General features: G+C 50.7%; 1 protein-coding gene across 1 annotated transcript in view; it reads right to left on the bottom strand.

Moving 5' to 3' along the window:
* KCTD3 (potassium channel tetramerization domain containing 3) overlaps window positions 1-19,996 on the bottom strand; it is a 134,578-nt gene that overhangs the window by 12,913 nt on the left and 101,669 nt on the right. The window contains exons 10-15 of the mRNA XM_063919098.1: window positions 13,146-13,261; window positions 12,921-13,008; window positions 10,523-10,639; window positions 4,268-4,438; window positions 3,932-4,087; window positions 3,394-3,490 (exon numbers count right to left, since the gene is read on the bottom strand). Of these exons, the coding sequence (XP_063775168.1) occupies window positions 3,394-3,490; window positions 3,932-4,087; window positions 4,268-4,438; window positions 10,523-10,639; window positions 12,921-13,008; window positions 13,146-13,261 (745 nt within the window). The remainder of the gene's footprint in view (window positions 1-3,393; window positions 3,491-3,931; window positions 4,088-4,267; window positions 4,439-10,522; window positions 10,640-12,920; window positions 13,009-13,145; window positions 13,262-19,996) is intronic.

Below are 19,996 nucleotides of genomic sequence, written 5' to 3'. Positions count from 1 at the left end.
GGGAGCCTTCCTTCCAGCGGAATTGTGAGGGAAAATTGCGCTTGTGTGCTGAGGAGATAGGCTCCGCCCCCTTCACGGCGGCCTTTTCTCCCGCTTTTTTTTTAAGGAAAACTGGCAGGGGTGAAATGCATCCATATAGCCCAGGAGCTATATGTGATGTATTTCTTTAGCCATATAAGGTTTAAACATGTTTTATTGCATCTCAGGGCGCTCCCCCCCAGCGCCCTGCACCCTCAGTGACCGGAGTGTGAAGTGTGCTGAGAGCAATGGCGCACAGCTGCAGTGCTGTGCGCTACCTTATCTGAAGACAGGAACGTCTTCTGCCGCCGATTTCTCCGGACCTCTTCGCTCTTCTGGCTCTGTAAGGGGGCCGGCGGCGCGGCTCCGGGACCCATCCAGGCTGAACCTGTGATCGTCCCTCTGGAGCTAATGTCCAGTAGCCAAGAAGCCCAATCCACTCTGCACGCAGGTGAGTTCGCTTCTTCTCCCCTTAGTCCCACGATGCAGTGAGCCTGTTGCCAGCAGGACTCACTGAAAATAAAAAACCTATTTAAACTTTTACTTCTAAGCAGCTCAGGAGAGCCACCTAGCATGCACCCTTCTCGTTCGGGCACAAAAATCTAACTGAGGCTTGGAGGAGGGTCATAGGGGGAGGAGCCAGTGCACACCAGCTAGTCTAAAGCTTTTACTTTTTGTGCCCAGTCTCCTGCGGAGCCGCTATTCCCCATGGTCCTTACGGAAGTCCCAGCATCCACTAGGACGTCAGAGAAAAATGGTTATTAGTAAAACCGATCTGTGCCCCTGCCCTGGTGGTCTAGTGGGATCCCTCTACTACCACCGTGTCCACGCCAGCGCGCGTGGCCCGCCTCCCAGCGGCTGCGCCAGATCGCGGTTTCCAGCGGGTCCTGCCTGGGGGACCCTCTTACCTCCTCCCAAAGTGCGGCCACGCGATCCTGGAGAGCTGCGGCAGGGTGTGTGACTGACTGGAGCAAATCGGAGCCTCCGCTGTAAGTACCCGGCAACCAGGGCACGGGAGTGTACAGCGCCGCTGGGGGAGGTGATGGAGCTGCAGCAGGAGATGTCTCACTTACATCTAACACTCACAGTGTCTCTGCTGCAACCCTTGAAGTCTTCAGATTTCACTTATAAAAGCTCTACTGAGGGCTGTTGGAGCAGCCCCCCTGTTGTATGCCTGCACTGCATGGCACCAACTACAAAACTGAGCTCCTGTGCATGGAGGCGGGGTTATAGAGGAGGCGGTGCTATGCATTCTGGGAACAGTCAAAGCTTTTAGCCTGTTGGTGCCTCGGATCAAGAGCCTACTCTACACCCTGATGTTATTCCCTGTGGAGCCCAGTGTACCCCGCAGCAGAAATGAAACAGTTCAGTATGTATAAACATAATGGACTACTGGTCACCTCCAGCTGTTTGCTGCCCATCATTGTTTAACATCAATGACATTAACTACATAAAGCTCAGAGGAAATGCATTTACATAGATTTGTTTCTGTCTACCAGTTTCCTATTCTGTGGTTCCCGTCACTGCACTGGTCTCCTCAAACCTCTACTGGCAAAGATTCTCCATGATCTAGAACAGGGGTGGCCATCCCGGTCCTCGAGGACCCCTAACAGTTTGCGTTTCCACACCACCTATAGCTGCTGCATTATGGTCATTACAGTCACATATTAAAAGCTGTTCTGCATTCATTCCTGATACGTTCTAGAGCCACACCGACGCGTTCTACAGAGCCACACCGACGCGTTCTACAGAGCCACACCGACGCGTTCTACAGAGCCACACCGACACGTTCTACAAATAATTATTATCCTCGTTTATTTATATGGCACAAGGGTCCCGCAGCGCCCAATTACAGCGTACATAAACAAATAATCAAACATGAAAACAGCAACTTACAGTTGATGACAGTATAGGACAAGTACAGGGTAACTAAGCATAACTACATCAGCAGATGACACTGGAATAAGTATCAGGTGGCAGAAGACTGCTGGAGTTGATGCAGTTGAAGATTATTAAAGTAAGAAAAGGGTAAGCACATGAGGGAAGAGGGCCCTGCTCGTGAGAGCTTACATTCTAAAGGGAAGGGTAGACAGACAGGGGTGAGACAGATGGGGTACATAGAGAGCGTGGAACAGAAGTTTAGGATGAGAGTTGGCTGGGTTTGGTGAAGAAGTGGGTCTTGAGAGCCCGTTTGAAGTTTTGTAGAGAGGTGGAGAGTCTGAGGGGGAGAGGTAGGGAATTCCAGAGAAGTGGTGCAGCACGTGAAAAATTTTGGAGGTAGGAGTGGGAGGAAGTAATCCGTAGGCAGGAGAGTCGGCGTGCATTAGCAGAGCGAAGAGGACGGGTGGGAGTGTAAAGCGAGATAAGATCAGAGATGTAGATGGGAGAGGAGTGGGTGAGGGCTTTGTAAGCGAGTGTGAGATGCTTGAAATGGATTCTGAAAGGGAAGGGGAGCCAGTGAAGGTCTAGTAAGAGAGGAGAGGTGGACGTAGTGCGCTTGGTGAGGAAGATGAGCCGGGCAGCAGCATTGAGGATAGATTGGAGTGGAGAGAGGTATTTGTCAGGAATGCCAGTCAGGAGGAGATTACAGTAGTCCAGTCTGGAGATGACCAGTGGGTGGGTGAGGGTCTTAGTAGCATCCTGGGTCAGAAAGGGACTGATCCTGGAAATATTTTTTAGATGAAAACGGCAGGTTTGTGAGAGGTGCTGAATGTGTGGTTTGAAGGAGAGGGAGGAGTCAAGGATTACTCCAAGACAGCGCACTTGGGGGCTAGAGGAGATAGTAGTGCCATCAATAGATAATGAGATTGTAGGAGGTGAGGTTATGCGGGAGGGACGGAAGATGATCAGCTCGGTCTTAGACATGTTAAGTTTAAGAAAGCGCAGGGACATCCAGGAAGAGGTAGCAGAGAGACAGTTGGAGATACGAGTGAGGAGAGCAGGGGAGAGGTCTGGAAAACATCCACACTGATGCGTTCCACAGATCCATAGGTGGTCTGGAAAACATGAACTGTTAGGGGTTCCCTCTCCTTGAGGACCGGATTGGCCACCCCTGATCTAGAATACATTCAGGCACCGTCACCCCCAGCTTACCAACAAAGAACTCTCCAACTAATAAGACTTATGCTGGTTACAAAACATGGGGCAATCACCGATTTACGGTCACCTTCTGCCTCTCCCGCAGATCTGGTAGCAGTGGCCGATCATGGCATGAACCCCCCCCCCCCCACTCCCCCAACCCCCTCCGCTCTTAGAAACGCTGCTACTGAACGGATAGAACCGAAGGCACGGCTTGGACCTTGTACCATTGTGCGCACATTGTGTAACCTCACAGAGAGGCCGTCTGTACACAAATAACCACAACTCCTGTGTTACCTTTTTCCAGTTGAAGAAAGTCTCACAAACAATTTGTTTGTTATAGGAACCACCTTCTGGATGAACACCTGTTGGTCGTCTCTTTCTCCAAAAGGCCCTGTAAGCGAAAACAAAGAAACGCAGCCAATCAACGCGCCCGGCCGGTGCCACGAGACAGTATTCAGCCCACCAACCTTATCTTCACACAGCCTGGAGGCAGCTATAGAGAACTGAGCTAATATTCATGAGCAAGCATCCTGTCAAATCACTAAGAGCTGGTGACAACACTGAGGCACGAGGTACAAAGTGCCTCAATGTCATCAATGGTTCCTAGTGAATTGATAGGCTGCACGCACCTGAATATTGGTTCAGCCTATAAAATGCTGCAATCCGCTGTATGACACTCCAGGCGTAGGACACAAGTAACCCATCTCACAGTTACTGATGGACAAAGACCACCCGACACACCTGAATCTACAGCTGCAGATTATTTTCCCGAACAGGGTATTTCAAGACACAAAAAGGGAAAGCGCCCCCAGACGGGGTAAATATCCACTACCTATGTCATTGCCGGAGGAATAGCTCCCGTGGCTTTCCGATTCCTCCAGAGACAGGATTTTGAAGGAGGCAAGAGGGGTTGATCCTGGCTGAGTGGAGATCATTCCGCGGAAGCGAGTTACCGTCCAGGTTCGGACGTGGTTATTATCAGCACAAACTAGAAAAGAACAAGACACAACAAATTGGAATAACAACAAAAAAGCAGAACACTTGGCTCAGGTCACACGGTATAGACGGAGCGGTTACAGGTTCCCACGCGGCTCACGCAGAAGTCATCTGTCTGTAACGTTACACACACACACACAGAGGGTTCCCACAGACGCAGTCAGGACGGTACCTGAGACCAGGTGCTTTTCCGACAGCATGATCTTCGTAACCGGGCTGCGGTGAACGGTAAATGTCTGGAAGAGCTGAGGACCGGATCCCACCGTCTCCGGGTGCTGCACAATCACCCTCACTGCCCCAGAACTTGTACCATACGCGATCTCAATCCAGTTCCCACTGACACCTGTAGGGGGCAGGAATACATTACAGAACTGTAAAAAGGTAAAAGTAAAAACAAGCGAAGGATTCTAAAAGTCTGCAGTAAGATACAGCGCAAATTACTAACAGACATAAATCATTCCGTATACAGGAACATTTTTTCATTAATATGGCAACATCCGGGAAGTAACTCAAGGATAGAAAGGCAGAATACGGTTCAGGAGCCCAGTGCATCCTGGGAGACTCAAAGCTTTTGCCGTTCGGTGCCTGATCCTGGTCTCCCATCTGTCTCATATAGATATGAAGGTAAAACAGAATGAATCTGTGCACTATACCAGGGGGAAGAGACGGAGCCATCGCTCAGGACCACGGGGTGGCAAATAGGAGGACAGACGCAGAGCGCCACAATGCGTTACAAATCTAGTTTTCTCTGACGTCCTAGTGGATGCTGGGAACTCCGTAAGGACCATGGGGAATAGACGGGCTCCGCAGGAGACTGGGCACTCTAAAAGAAAGATTAGGTACTATCTGGTGTGCACTGGCTCCTCCCTCTATGCCCCTCCTCCAGACCTCAGTTAGATTTCTGTGCCCGGCCGAGCTGGATGCACACTAGGGGCTCTCCTGAGCTCCTAGAAAGAAAGTATATGTTAGGTTTTTTATTTTACAGTGAGACCTGCTGGCAACAGGCTCACTGCAACGAGGGACTAAGGGGAGAAGAAGCGAACCTACCTGCTTGCAGCTAGCTTGGGCTTCTTAGGCTACTGGACACCATTAGCTCCAGAGGGATCGACCGCAGTACCCGTCCTTGGTGTTCGTTCCCGGAGCCGCGCCGCCGTCCCCCTTACAGAGCCAGAAGCATGAAGATGGTCCGGAAAATCGGCGGCAGAAGACTTCAGTCTTCACCAAGGTAGCGCACAGCACTGCAGCTGTGCGCCATTGCTCCTCATACACACTTCACACTCCGGTCACTGAGGGTGCAGGGCGCTGGGGGGGGGGGGGGGGGGGGGGGGGGGCACCCTGAGCAGCAATAAAAACACCTTGGCTGGCAAAAGAATCACAATATATAGCCCCAGAGGCTATATATGTGATAATTACCCCTGCCAGAATCCATAAAAAAGCGGGAGAAAAGTCCGCGAAAAAGGGGCGGAGCTATCTCCCTCTGTAGCTGGAAGACAGCTCCCCAGGCTCTCCCCTGTAGTTTTCAGGCTCAAAGGGTTAAAAAGAGAGGGGGGGCACTAAATTTAGGCGCAATATTGTTTATACAAGCAGCTATTGGGGAAAATTCACTCAGTGATAGTGTTTATCCCTACATTATATAGCGCTCTGGTGTGTGCTGGCATACTCTCTCTCTGTCTCCCCAAAGGACTTTGTGGGATCCTGTCCTCAGTCAGAGCATTCCCTGTGTGTGTGCGGTGTGTCGGTACGGCTGTGTCGACATGTTTGATGAGGAGGCTTATGTGGAGGCGGAGCAGATGCCGATAAATGGGATGTCGCCCCCTGTGGGCCGACACCAGAGTGGATGGATAGGTGGAAGGTATTAACCGACAGTGTCAACTCCTTACATAAAAGGCTGGATGACGTAACAGCTATGGGACAGCCGGCTTCTCAGCCCGCGCCTGCCCAGGCGTCTCAAAGGCCATCAGGGGCTCAAAAACGCCCGCTCCCTCAGATGGCAGACACAGATGTCGACACGGAGTCTGACTCCAGTGTCGACGAGGTTGAGACATATACACAATCCACTAGGAACATCCGTTACATGATCCCGGCAATAAAAAATGTGTTACACATTTCTGACATTAACCCAAGTACCACTAAAAAAGGGTTTTATGTTTGGGGAGAAAAAGCAGGCAGTGTTTTGTTCCCCCATCAAATGAGTGAATGAAGTGAGAAAAAGCGTGGGTTTCCCCGATAAGAAACTGGTAATTTCTAAAAAGTTACTGATGGCGTACCTTTTCCCGCCAGAGGATAAGTTACGCTGGGAGATATCCCCTAGGGTGGATAAGGCGCTCACACGTTTGTCAAAAAAGGTGGCACTGCCGTCTTAGGATACGGCCACTTTGAAGGTACCTGCTGATAAAAGCAGGAGGCTATCCTGAAGTCTGTATTTACACACTCAGGTACTAGACTGAGACCTGCAGATAGTGCTGCTGCAGCGTGGTCTGTAACCCTGTCAAACAGGGATACTATTTTGCGAACAGAAGACGTCGTCTTATATATGAGGGATGCACAGAGGGATATTTTGCCGGCTGGCATCCAGAATTAATGCAATGTCCATTCTGTCAGGAGGGTATTAGAGACCCGACACTGGACAGGTGATGCTGACTTTAAAAGGCACATAGAGCCTTATAAGGGTGAGGAATTGTTTGGGGATGGTCTCTGGGACCTCGTATCCACAGCAACAGCTGGGAAGAAAACATTTTACCTCAGGTTTCCTCACAGCCTAAGAAAGCACTGTATTATCAGGTACAGTCCTTTCGGCTTCAGAAAAGCAAGCGGGTCAAAGGCGCTTCCATTCTGCACAGAGACGAGGGAAGAGGGAAAAAGCTGCACCAGTCAGCCAGTTCCCAGAATCAAAACTCTTCCCCCGCTTCCTCTGAGTCCACCGCATGACGCGGGGGCTCCACAGGCGTAGCCAGGTACGGTGGGGGGCCGCCTCAAAAATTTCAGCGATCAGTGGGCTCGCTCACAGGTGGATCCCTGATTCTTTCAAGTAGTATCTCAGGGGTACAGGTTAGAATTCGAGGCGTCTCCCCCCCCGCCGTTTCCTCAAATCTGCCTTGCCGACAACTCCCTCAGGCAGGGAGGCTGTGGTAGAGGCAATTCACAAGCTGTATTCCCAGCAGGTGATAGTCAAGGTGCCCCTACTTCAACAAGGACGGGGTTACTATTCCACACTGTTTGTGGTACCGAAACCGGACGGTTCGGTGATACCCATTTTAAATTTGAAGTCCTTGAACACATACATAAAAAAATTCAAGTTCAAGATAGAATCGCTCAGGGCGGTTATTGCAAGCCTGGAGGAGGGGGATTACATGGTATCCCTGGACATCAAGGATGCTTACCTACATGTCCCCACTTACCATCCTCACCAGGAGTACCTCAGATTTGTGGTACAGGATTGCCATTACCAATTCCAAACACTGCCGTTTGGACTGTCCACGGCACAGAGGGTCTTTACCAAGGTAATGGCAGAAATGATGATACTCCTTCGAAAAAAAGGGAGTTTTTAATTATCCCGTACTTGGACGATCTCCTTATAAAGGCGAGGTCCAAGGAGCAGTTGTTGGTCGGAGTAGCACTATCTCGGGAAGTGCTACAACAGCACGGATGGATTCTATACATTCCAAAGTCACAGCTGGTTCCTACCACACACCTGCTGTTCCTGGGGATGGTTCTGGATACAGAACAGAAAAAAGTGTTTCTCCCACAGGAGAAAGCCAAGGAGCTGTCATCTCTAGTCAGAGACCTCCTGAAACCAAAACAGGTATCGGTGCATCACTGCACACGAGTCCTGGGAAAAATGGTAGCTTCTTACGAAGCAAAATTCCATTCGGCAGGTTCCATGCAAGAACCTTTCAGTGGGACCTCTTGGACAAGTGGTCGGAATCGCATCTTCAGATGCATCGGCTGATAACCCTGTCGCCAAGGACCAGGGTATCTCTACTGTGGTGGCTGCAGAGTGCTCATCTTCAAGAGGGCCGCAGATTCGGCATACAGGACTGGGTCCTGGTAACCACGGATGCCAGCCTTCGAGGCTGGGGGGCAGTCACACAGGGAAGAAATTTCCAAGGACTTTGGTCAAGTCAGGAGTCGTCCCTACACATAAATATTCTGGAACTGAGGGCCATTTACAATGCCCTAAGTCTGGCAAGGCCTCTGCTTCAAAACCAGCCGGTACTGATCCAATCAGACAACATCACGGCAGTCGCCCATGTAAACCGACAGGGCGGCACAAGAAGCAGGATGGCGATGGCAGAAGCCACAAGGATTCTCCGATGGGCGGAAAATCACGTCTTAGCACTGTCAGCAGTGTTCATTCCGGGAGTGGACAACTGGGAAGCAGACTTCCTCAGCAGACACGACCGACACCCGGGAGAGTGGGGACTTCATCCAGAAGTCTTCCAACTGTTGGTAAACCGTTGGGAAAGGCCACAGGTGGACATGATGGCGTCCCGCCTAAACAAAAAACTAGATATTGCGCCAGGTCAAGGGACCCTCAGGCGATAGCTGTGGACGCTCTAGTGACACAATGGGTGTACCAGTCGGTTTATGTATTCCCTCCTCTGCCTCTCATACCAAAGGTACTGAGAATAATAAGAAAACGAGGAGTAAGAACGATACTCGTGGTTCCGGATGGGCCAAGAAGAGCTCGGTACCCAGAACTTCAAGAAATAATATCAGAGGACCCATGGCCTCTACTGCTCAGACAGGATCTGCTACAGCAGGGGCCCTGTCTGTTCCAAGACTTACCGCGGCTGCGTTGGACGGCATGGTGGTTGAATTCCGGATCCTAAAGCAAAAGGGCATTCCGGAGGAAGTCATTCCTACGCTGATAGAAGCCAGGAAAGAAGTAACCGCAAACCATTATCACCGTATTTGGCGAAAATATGTTGCGTGGTGTGAGGCCAGGAAGGCCCCAACAGAGGAATTTCAGCTGGGTCGTTTTCTGCACTTCCTACAGTCAGGAGTGACTATGGGCCTAAATTTGGGTTCCATTAAGGTCCAGATTTCGGCTCTGTCGATTTTCTTCCAGAAAGAACTGGCTTCACTGCCTGGAGTTCAGACATTTGTAAAGGGAGTGCTACATATTCAGCCCCTTTTTTGTGCCTTCTGTGGCACCTTGGGATCTCAACGTGGTGTTGAGTTTCTTAAAATCACATTGGTTTGAGCCACTTAAAACTGTGGATTTGAAATATCTCACGTGGAAAGTGGCCATGTTATTGGCCTTGGCTTCGGCCAGGCGTGTGTCAGAATTGGCGGCTTTGTCATGTAAAAGTCCTTATCTGATTTTCCATATGGATAGGGCAGAATTGAGGACTCGTCCCCAGTTTCTCCCTAAGGTGGTATCAGCTTTTCACTTGAACCAACCTATTGTAGTGCCTGCGGCTACTAGGGACTTGGAGGATTCCAAGTTACTGGACGTAGTCAGGGCCTTAAAAATGTATATTTCCAGGACGGCTGGAGTCAGGAAAACTGACTCGTTTTTTATCCTGTAGGCACCCAACAAAATAGGTGCTCCTGCTTCTAAGCAGACTATTGCTCGCTGAATTTGTAGCACAATTCAGCTGGAGCATTCTGCGGCTGGATTGCCGCATCCTAAATCAGTAACAGCCCATTCCACGAGGAAAGTGGGCTCATCTTGGGCGGCTGCCCGAGGGGTCTCGGCTTTACAACTTTGCCGAGCTGCAACTTGGTCAGGGGCAAACACGTTTGCTAAATTCTACAAATTTGATACCCTGGCTGAGGAGGACCTTGAGTTCTCTCATTCGGTGCTGCAGAGTCATCCGCACTCTCCCGCCCGTTTGGGAGCTTTGGTATAATCCCCATGGTCCTTACGGAAGTCCCAGCATCCACTAGGACGTCAGAGAAAATAAGAATTTACTTACCGATAATTCTATTTCTCATAGTCCGTAGTGGATGCTGGGCGCCCATCCCAAGTGCGGATTGTCTGCAATACTTGTATATAGTTATTGCCTAACTAAAGGGTTATTGTTGAGCCATCTGTTGAGAGGCTCAGTTATATTTCATACTGTTAACTGGGTATAGTATCACGAGTTATACGGTGTGATTGGTGTGGCTGGTATGAGTCTTACCCGGGATTCAAAATCCTTCCTTATTGTGTCAGCTCTTCCGGGCACAGTATCCTAACTGAGGTCTGGAGGAGGGGCATAGAGGGAGGAGCCAGTGCACACCAGATAGTACCTAATCTTTCTTTTAGAGTGCCCAGTCTCCTGCGGAGCCCGTCTATTACCCATGGTCCTTACGGAGTTCCCAGCATCCACTACGGACTACGAGAAATAGATTTACCGGTGAGTAAAATCTTATTTTACTTTATAAGAACCCTTTGGCGAGAGGCTACAGGTCCCGGGTCCGTGCAGAGAATACTCACTGGTTTTGGGGGTGAGGTAGACACTCAGAGCCGTGATGGCGTCGTTGGAGGGATCGTGATACAATTCTGTCACCAGCAGGTCATTGTCCTTCATGCGCAATGGAAACTTCTGCATATCTGTAGTGAGGGAACGCACAATAGCACACATATACAGCGGAATCAGGTACATTACTTTTACAATACACATGGTGGAAAAATACACACAATCACAAATGGTATTATTATTATGTGGTTGCACTTGCAATAGCCTTCACAGGAAAATACAAACATTTTCCCTTAGGGTTGGCTGTTGATAATTAATCATTAGTTAGATCAGAGGTTCCCAAACGCAGTCCTCAAGGCACCCCAACAGTCCAGGATTTAGGTATATCTATGGCTCAGCACAGATTGTTAAATCAAATTGACTAAGGTGCTAATTAAGTCACCTGTGGCCAAGCATGGATACATCTGAAACCTGGACCGTTGGGGTGCCTTGAGGACCGCGTTTGGGAACCTCTGCTTTAGATACACTGTAAGGGAATGTATCTAGGACTGTCCTGCTGTAACTCCATCCCAACGTCATAAGGGCATATGGAAGAGCGCAAAAGCTCGCCAGCGGGTAGGGATTCTGTTGTCACACAGACGCTTTACAAGGCGTCCTCGCTAATTGTCACAGCGTTCTCATCTCAGCTGAGTGAGGCAGAGTCGCTTATGTCCATAATGGCTTCCAATGGCAGAACGCTAGGATCGTGTCAGACGCCACCGTCTGTTCCACAAATTATAGAGCTTGTGTCATCATCAGATCTTACTCCCAGAAATGACGAGGGGGGTGATCGGCAGTACATGCAGGTGGTGGTGTTGGCAGTACACACAGGCGGGAAGGGGGGGGTCACCCGTACACACAGGCGGGGGTGTCGGTAGCACACACAGGTGGGGGCGACACCTGTACACGCAGGCGGGGGGCGTCACCTGTACACTCAGGCGGGGGGCGTCACCTGTACACGCAGGCGGGGGGCGTCACCTGTACACGCAGGCGGGGGCGTCACCCGTGCACGCGGGAGGGGGGCGTCACCCGTGCACGCGGGAGGGGGGCCGTCACCCGTGCACGCGGGAGGGGGGCCGTCACCCGTGCACGCGGGAGGGGGGCCGTCACCCGTGCACGCGGGAGGGGGGCCGTCACCCGTGCACGCGGGAGGGGGGCCGTCACCCGTGCACGCGGGAGGGGGGCCGTCACCCGTGCACGCGGGAGGGGGGCCGTCACCCGTGCACGCAGGAGGGGGGCCGTCACCCGTGCACGCAGGAGGGGGGCCGTCACCCGTGCACGCAGGAGGGGGGCGTCACCCGTGCACGCAGGAGGGGGGCCGTCACCCGTGCACGCAGGAGGGGGGCCGTCACCCGTGCACGCAGGAGGGGGGGCGTCACCCGTGCACGCAGGAGGGGGGCCGTCACCCGTGCACGCAGGAGGGGGGGCGTCACCCGTGCACGCAGGAGGGGGGGCGTCACCCGTGCACGCAGGAGGGGGGCCGTCACCCGTGCACGCAGGAGGGGGGCCGTCACCCGTGCACGCAGGAGGGGGGGCGTCACCCGTGCACGCAGGAGGGGGGGCGTCACCCGTGCACGCAGGAGGGGGGCCGTCACCCGTGCACGCAGGAGGGGGGGCGTCACCCGTGCACGCAGGAGGGGGGGCGTCACCCGTGCACGCAGGCACGTTGGCTGAATAGGTAATATAGAATACTGGCTGGATGGTAACTGCTACGTCATCTGTTGGTGAGGGGGAAGCGAGAGCTACATGTGAGTGGGGGGGACATTACGTCGCCGAGCCTTCCTTCCACAAGCCAGGACCGCCTACAAATAGTCCCTGACTGTCAATCACTTAGCGTATAAATCCTCTCTGCGACCGATGTCACATGACCATTGCGGAACGCGCATAGTGCGACTTAGACACATTGCTTAGTGGGCCGATAATCGCTCTACTTCGTAATAATGGGGTTTGCGTTCATCTCGGAATCAGGCGTAAGGAGCATTATGGGGGTGTTGGCAGCGATCAGGTCGGTATAAATATGTCACAGTTTCAACGGTAGAAATGCGGCCACTTACACGGCGGCCGGACAGATAAGCAATTTACGTATCAGTTTTTCCAAAGGGACCCACACCAGGGAAGTCTCAATCGCGCACATACGGGAACATGAGCCAATGTTAGTGCACAACTGGGTATAATCCATCAGCAAGTGACGGAACACCAGATAATTATCAACTGGACAGGAAACGAACAGGGACCAGTAAGGGGGGGGGGGGGGGGGGGGCTATGAATGACTGGGGGGGCGGGCGGGGGGGTTTATCATTTAAACTCAGGACCCATTCATCCTCCGCTCACTCTCATATCCTCGGACAGGTCTACTTCATAGCACAGCGCTCTTACCTATATAATAGATAGACCCGTTATTACATCCCAACAGAAGGAAGGAGCCGGCGGTGTCGTAGCTGGTAATAGGGACGACATCCTGGACCTGTGGGTACAACAAGGAGAACATTCATTATTATTCCATGAAGCTGGGAGTCAGGTTAGTAATGATGGAGATATAACGTGATCTGGGAAGGAGCGAGGACGCTGCAGTTATATCATTAGTACTGACGTTGTACTCACCTGCCAGTGCTGAGTTACCGCGTTCCATACGCCGACCTTCCCCGTGTGACTGGTGGCCACCAGCTGGTTACCGATAAAGAACAGGGCATCCACCGGCACGCCGAGACTAAACACGCCTAAATACACAATAACACACAGCATTGGTGTCTAATAAATCACTACTTACATTAGTTTCCCGACACTCCCGTAAGTCCTAAAGATTTCCCCATTCTTATTATTAGCTCTGGATTATACAGAACAGACCTACAAAGCAGCACTTTACAGAGCATCACCCCCTTCCCAGCCACGGGGCGCCTGCGCTCTAATGTCTGTATCTCTCTAACACTACGGACAACACCCTCAGCAGCCAAATAACCCACCAGTACGCGCCGGCGCTGTGGGAGTAGAGAGCGGGTGCGGCGCGTGATGCGCACAAGCAAATGTACGCAATGACTTCTGTGCACGTAACGCGGAAACACAAATGGCAGATTTGCCGTTTGCTCTTCATCAGCCACTGGGAGAACATACAAACTCCAAACAGATTGTAATGAAATATGACCGCGCTCTGTTATACCCATATTATACATGGTACCAGCTGCGTGGCACTATTAATGCCTTCTGCTGTCGGCGCTAACAATAATATACTGCAAATCTGTGCGTATGTAGCAAATAAATGAGGGGGTTTGTCATATTCTGATCAAATAATTTAAGCTTGCAGCCCACGTCATGGGACCCCAATTCTCTGCAAGTCCCTACAGAGAATTCTATATAATTGATTTTACATGTTTAAATAAATTGTGTACTTTTACAGTAATACTATGCTGGGGGAAGAGAGATGCAGATGCACACTCTTAGCACTAAGAACACTGATAATAAAAATAATTTAAATAAACCCTCACAATTAACATGGAGTATAATTGAAGTTCAATTATACTCCATGTTAATTGTGAGGGTTTATTTAAATTATTTTTATTATCAGTGTTCTTAGTGCTAAGAGTGTGCATCTGCATCTCTCTTCCCCCAGCATAGTATTAGAAGCCTCAGCATGATAGCACCTCTTGATATCTTTAGTAATAGGATGTGCAATCCAGGTTCCCCCCTTTTTCCACTATATTTGTGTATATATTGTACACTGGAAGGCAAGGCTTCCTTCCTCTGGATTGGCACTCCTCCCATTCACCCTCAGGTGTTTTAATTAGCTGGGTTCCTGCATTTCAGATCACACATTGATAAGGCCCTATTTAGAGGTAAGTCCTGTATAAATTTATAGAATGTGATAGTATTAGGGATGTTAGGGACCCATGTGATGAAGTCACCTGGCCGCGGTACATGGGCCCGCATATTTGCGCAAATGTGTGCTAAGAACTTCAATTATACTCCATGTTAATTGTGAGGGTTTATTTAAATTATTTTTATTATCAGTGTTCTTAGTGCTAAGAGTGTGCATCTGCATCTCTCTTCCCCCAGCATAGTATTAGAAGCCTCAGCATGATAGCACCTCTTGATATCTTTAGTAATAGGATGTGCAATCCAGGTTCCCCCCTTTTTCCACTATATTTGTGTATATATTGTACACTGGAAGGCAAGGCTTCCTTCCTCTGGATTGGCACTCCTCCCATTCACCCTCAGGTGTTTTAATTAGCTGGGTTCCTGCATTTCAGATCACACATTGATAAGGCCCTATTTAGAGGTAAGTCCTGTATAAATTTATAGAATGTGATAGTATTAGGGATGTTAGGGACCCATGTGATGAAGTCACCTGGCCGCGGTACATGGGCCCGCATATTTGCGCAAATGTGTGCTAAGAACTTCAATTATACTCCATGTTAATTGTGAGGGTTTATTTAAATTATTTTTATTATCAGTGTTCTTAGTGCTAAGAGTGTGCATCTGCATCTCTCTTCCCCCAGCATAGTATTAGAAGCCTCAGCATGATAGCACCTCTTGATATCTTTAGTAATAGGATGTGCAATCCAGGTTCCCCCCTTTTTCCACTATATTTGTGTATATATTGTACACTGGAAGGCAAGGCTTCCTTCCTCTGGATTGGCACTCCTCCCATTCACCCTCAGGTGTTTTAATTAGCTGGGTTCCTGCATTTCAGATCACACATTGATAAGGCCCTATTTAGAGGTAAGTCCTGTATAAATTTATAGAATGTGATAGTATTAGGGATGTTAGGGACCCATGTGATGAAGTCACCTGGCCGCGGTACATGGGCCCGCATATTTGCGCAAATGTGTGCTAAGAACTTCAATTATACTCCATGTTAATTGTGAGGGTTTATTTAAATTATTTTTATTATCAGTGTTCTTAGTGCTAAGAGTGTGCATCTGCATCTCTCTTCCCCCAGCATAGTATTAGAAGCCTCAGCATGATAGCACCTCTTGATATCTTTAGTAATAGGATGTGCAATCCAGGTTCCCCCCTTTTTCTACTTTTACAGTAACAAATAAAGCAGATTAACCTTTAATGCCCCCCCACCCACCCCCAATATTATCAGATGTCATAAGAAAGGTGTAAATGCAGAAATCATAGAAAAGAAAAGAAGAGAGAAAGAAGTAGAATTGATTACTCTGGAGGAGCAGCAGGTTCAGGGAAATCAAGGGAGACAGCCCGGACGGTGTGAAGGAATTTAGAGTGTCACTCCTGCTTAGACTCCACAATCCTGACTGCGATCCGCAGGGAGGAAGACGGTGTAAGTAATGACATGTCCCAGCCTTAAGGGGCCCTCTCCGTAAAATACTGCTTATAGCAGCAATCTGCCGCCATGTCTCCAGTAAGTAATATTGAAGGCTGGGCGGCCTCCGGGACAGATTCATCACCGGGACGCCAGCCTCTGTAATTTCCTTCACATGCTGTTACCCAGGTCCGAAGTCTTTGTAACAACAAATTGTTTCTTTTACAGAGTGTGAAGAAAGCGCACCTCTGAGGTCCCCCTATGTAATCCCAAACTATCATTCCCGGCCATCACACTCACAGCCAAGGTAAGAAGGCACTTCATTATTAAATCAAATGGAAACCTAATTGCAGTGGATACAAGCAATTTCCCGGCATCTCACCCCAGTGTCCGCGCCTCTGATTGTACTGCCAGCTCCGGAGAACGTTATTCCCTTTTACAGCGCTGAGAAATGTCCCTGATATTAAACCAGATTATCAATTTCTTCTTTATGTACTTTTAGATATTGGAAGAACTTTAGTCATCGCAGTTTACCGGCTTCATTGTGCAGCTGCCGGGTCTAGTTCCGGAGGATCTGTGTCCTCGTTCCTCATCGGTAGCTGCGGGGCACAAGGATTAGGGCTCTGGAAGCATCTCGTCTTCCGGGGAACGGAGTCTATGGGCCACATGGAAATGGGTGCGGGACTGGGGAACGGGCGAGATTGCAGCGAGCGAGCAGTCACATTTATAGCAGCAATGTTTAGCAAGGTTTGGAACATGGGCGCTTTATAGTTGCCTGCACATCACCAAAGTGTCGTCTGTTTCAGCCGCGCCGGTTTACATCTGGCCTTAAAGGGATAAAACAACCTCCAAGACATCAGACGTTGGTAACTTTGGAGAGGGAAGGCGGGGGGTGGGGGGAGCTATTCCGCACATTGTGGTGCTCCGGGGACGCGGCACGTCTGGGTGTGTGGTTACTGTGCACTTGCTCACCCCTAACCAGTGACCCCTATGTCAGTCTCCAATCCATCCTAAATGCAGGCTAAGACTTCTCTTCCCCCGTCCAATGTCTACATTGGCTTCCCATATTCTTCAGAGCACAATCCCAATTACTCGCCCGTCAGCTCCAACCTCCTTTATACATCTCACGTCATTCCAAAACACTCCCCCTCTCATCTGCCAGTGACAAGAACATCCCACGTCCGTCTAATACCCCTTTCAGACTGACAAATATTTCCTGGGTTATTGCACATGAACGCGCATCAACCCGGGAAATTGCTCAGTGTGAAAGGGTACAGGAACAATATCCCGGGACGAGCGTCCTGGGATTTCATCCCATGTCGCGACCAGGGTTGAATCCGGGATCGTCCCGGGATGCAGTGTACTGCGAATGGGCCCTACCCGGTATCAGTACCCGGTACTGTTAAAAGGCCTCTCATTGGAGCTTCCCCGGGCTCAGAAAAGATGATGTCATCATCCAGAGCCCGGGGAAGCGTCCAGGAAGCGGAGGAGACAGTCATGGCGACCTGGACAGATCAGGAGGTGAAAGAGCTGCTCAGCATAAGGGGTGAGGAGGAGATTATAAAACAGATGACAGGCACAGTGAAGGACGCAGTCATTTATATAAATATATAGCAAAGCTGCTGGAAGCCAGAGGCATTATACGTACACCACAGCAATGAGCAGGCCCCACCCCTCCCTTGGCTTTCCTATTATGACCTCATCTATGTGAGCCAGGCCAGAAAAATGTCCATTTCTAATGACATACATATGCATTTGCAGGGATTTCCCAGGATCAGTGTGAATGGGGCTGTCCCGGGTAGATCCCAGGTCTAAGTGCAGTCTGAAAGGGGTCAGTCCCAGGATGCGTCCCGGAACACATTCCCGGGTGTGACCCGGCTCTGTCAGTCTGAAAGGGGTATAAGAGACTTCTAGTGTGTTACGGAACTCTATGGCCGGCTGGTCACCCTCTGCGCAGCCGCCACATCATACATGCGCTCCTAGTCTCACACACTGGTCAATGCGGCCGATCACTACGGTGTCTTCAAAGTCAATTATAATAATTTATTAACACAACCGATAATGACCTAAGTGTTATCAATCCACAGTCAGGGCCTTACAGGGTGACACTGACCCCGACTCCCCGGCGAACGCTGCGATACTGTAACAAACATCCAGCCACATCCAGGTTCCCTGCGCCCGCATTCATATTAGGGGAACAATTATAATAAAATACGATTTTAATTATGCAGAGAATAGGAGGCAAATTAATAACTAAATTTTTTTTGAATTATGCTAAATTATATTTAATTAATATTAAGGGACCATATTATTTGTAAACTAAATAATGGGGCCAATAATATTTATAGGTTAATTCATATTAATGGATGGAATCATTACTTCTGTTGTACACTTGTGTCACTACAATTACCAGCATGCACATGATCAATTAATGACCCCAAACATAATAATATTATTGGCCTTGTTATCTCATTTATAAATATTGGCTCCATAATACAGTATGTGTACATTTAGTTTGCATCATTTTTACTTTCCCCAGAATTAGAAATGACACAATTGCACCCTGTAAATATATTATCTGTCAGTAGTTCTGCGGCCAGAGGCGCCCCTAGTGGTGGCCAATTGTATTTGCCATGTTCACCAGCGATCTATGATCCCGCTGTTTATTACTATACATGAGCCGATTTGTATTTAGAGCATGCCGACATGCCCACCACTCAGTCACTGGTGCTGCCCACATGCCCCCACTCCCTGGCACCACAGTACCCTCACATACCCACCACTCAGTTACTGGTGCTGCCCACATGCCCCCGTTCCCTGGCACCACAGTACCCTCACATACCCACCACTCAGTTACTGGTGCTGCCCACATGCCCCCGTTCCCTGGCACTACAGGACCCTCACATACCCACCACTCACTCACCGGTGCTGCCCACATGCCCCCGCTCCCTGGCACCACAGGACCCACACATACCCACCACTCAGTCACTGGTGCTGCCCACATGCACCCGCTCCCTGGCACCACAGGACCCTCACAAACCTACCACTCAGTCACTGGTGCTGCCCACATGCCCACTGGCACCACAGGACCCTCACATACCCACCACTCAGTCACTGGTGCTGCCCACATGCTCCCTGGCACCACAGGACCCTCACATATCCACCACTCAGTCACTTGGGCGGCCCACATGCCCCCTGGCACCACAGGACCCTCACATACCTACCACTCAGTCACTGGTGCTGCCCACATGCCCCCACTCCCTGGCACCACAGGACCCTCACATACCTACCACTCAGTCACTGGTGCTGCCCACATGCCCCCGCTCCCTGGCACCACAGGACCCACACATACCCACCACTCAGTCACTGGTGCTGCCCACATGCCCCCGCTCCCTGGCACCACAGGACCCTCACATACCCCCCACTCAGTCACTGGTGCTGCCCACATGCCCCCGTTCCCTGGCACCACAGGACCCTCACAAACCTACCACTCAGTCACTGGTGCTGCCCACATGCCCCCGTTCCCTGGCACCACAGGACCCTCACATACCCACCACTCACTCACCGGTGCTGCCCACATGCCCCCGCTCCCTGGCACCACAGGACCCACACATACCCACCACTCAGTCACTGGTGCTGCCCACATGCACCCGCTCCCTGGCACCACAGGACCCTCACAAACCTACCACTCAGTCACTGGTGCTGCCCACATGCCCACTGGCACCACAGGACCCTCACATACCCACCACTCAGTCACTGGTGCTGCCCACATGCTCCCTGGCACCACAGGACCCTCACATATCCACCAGTCACTTGGGCTGCCCACATGCCCCCTGGCACCACAGGACCCTCACATACCTACCACTCAGTCACTGGTGCTGCCCACATGCCCCTGCTACCTGGCACCGCAGGACCCTCACATACCTACCACTCAGTCACTGGTTCTACCCACATGCCCCCGCTCCCTGGCACCACAGGACCCTCACATACCCACCACTCAGTCACTGGTGCTGCCCACATGCCCCCGCTCCCTGGCACCACAGGACCCTCACATACCTACCACTCAGTCACTGGTGGTGCCCACATGCCCCCGCTCCCTGGCACCACAGGACCCTCACATACCTACTACTCAGTCACTGGTGCTGCCCACATGCCCCCGCTCCCTGGCACCACAGTACCCTCACATACCTAC

Source organism: Pseudophryne corroboree, chromosome 4, assembly GCF_028390025.1.
Source record: "Pseudophryne corroboree isolate aPseCor3 chromosome 4, aPseCor3.hap2, whole genome shotgun sequence".
NCBI classification, from domain to species: domain Eukaryota; kingdom Metazoa; phylum Chordata; class Amphibia; order Anura; family Myobatrachidae; genus Pseudophryne; species Pseudophryne corroboree.
The sequence above is the reverse complement of the archived record's forward strand: the minus strand, read 5'-3'. Positions and strand labels throughout refer to the sequence as shown.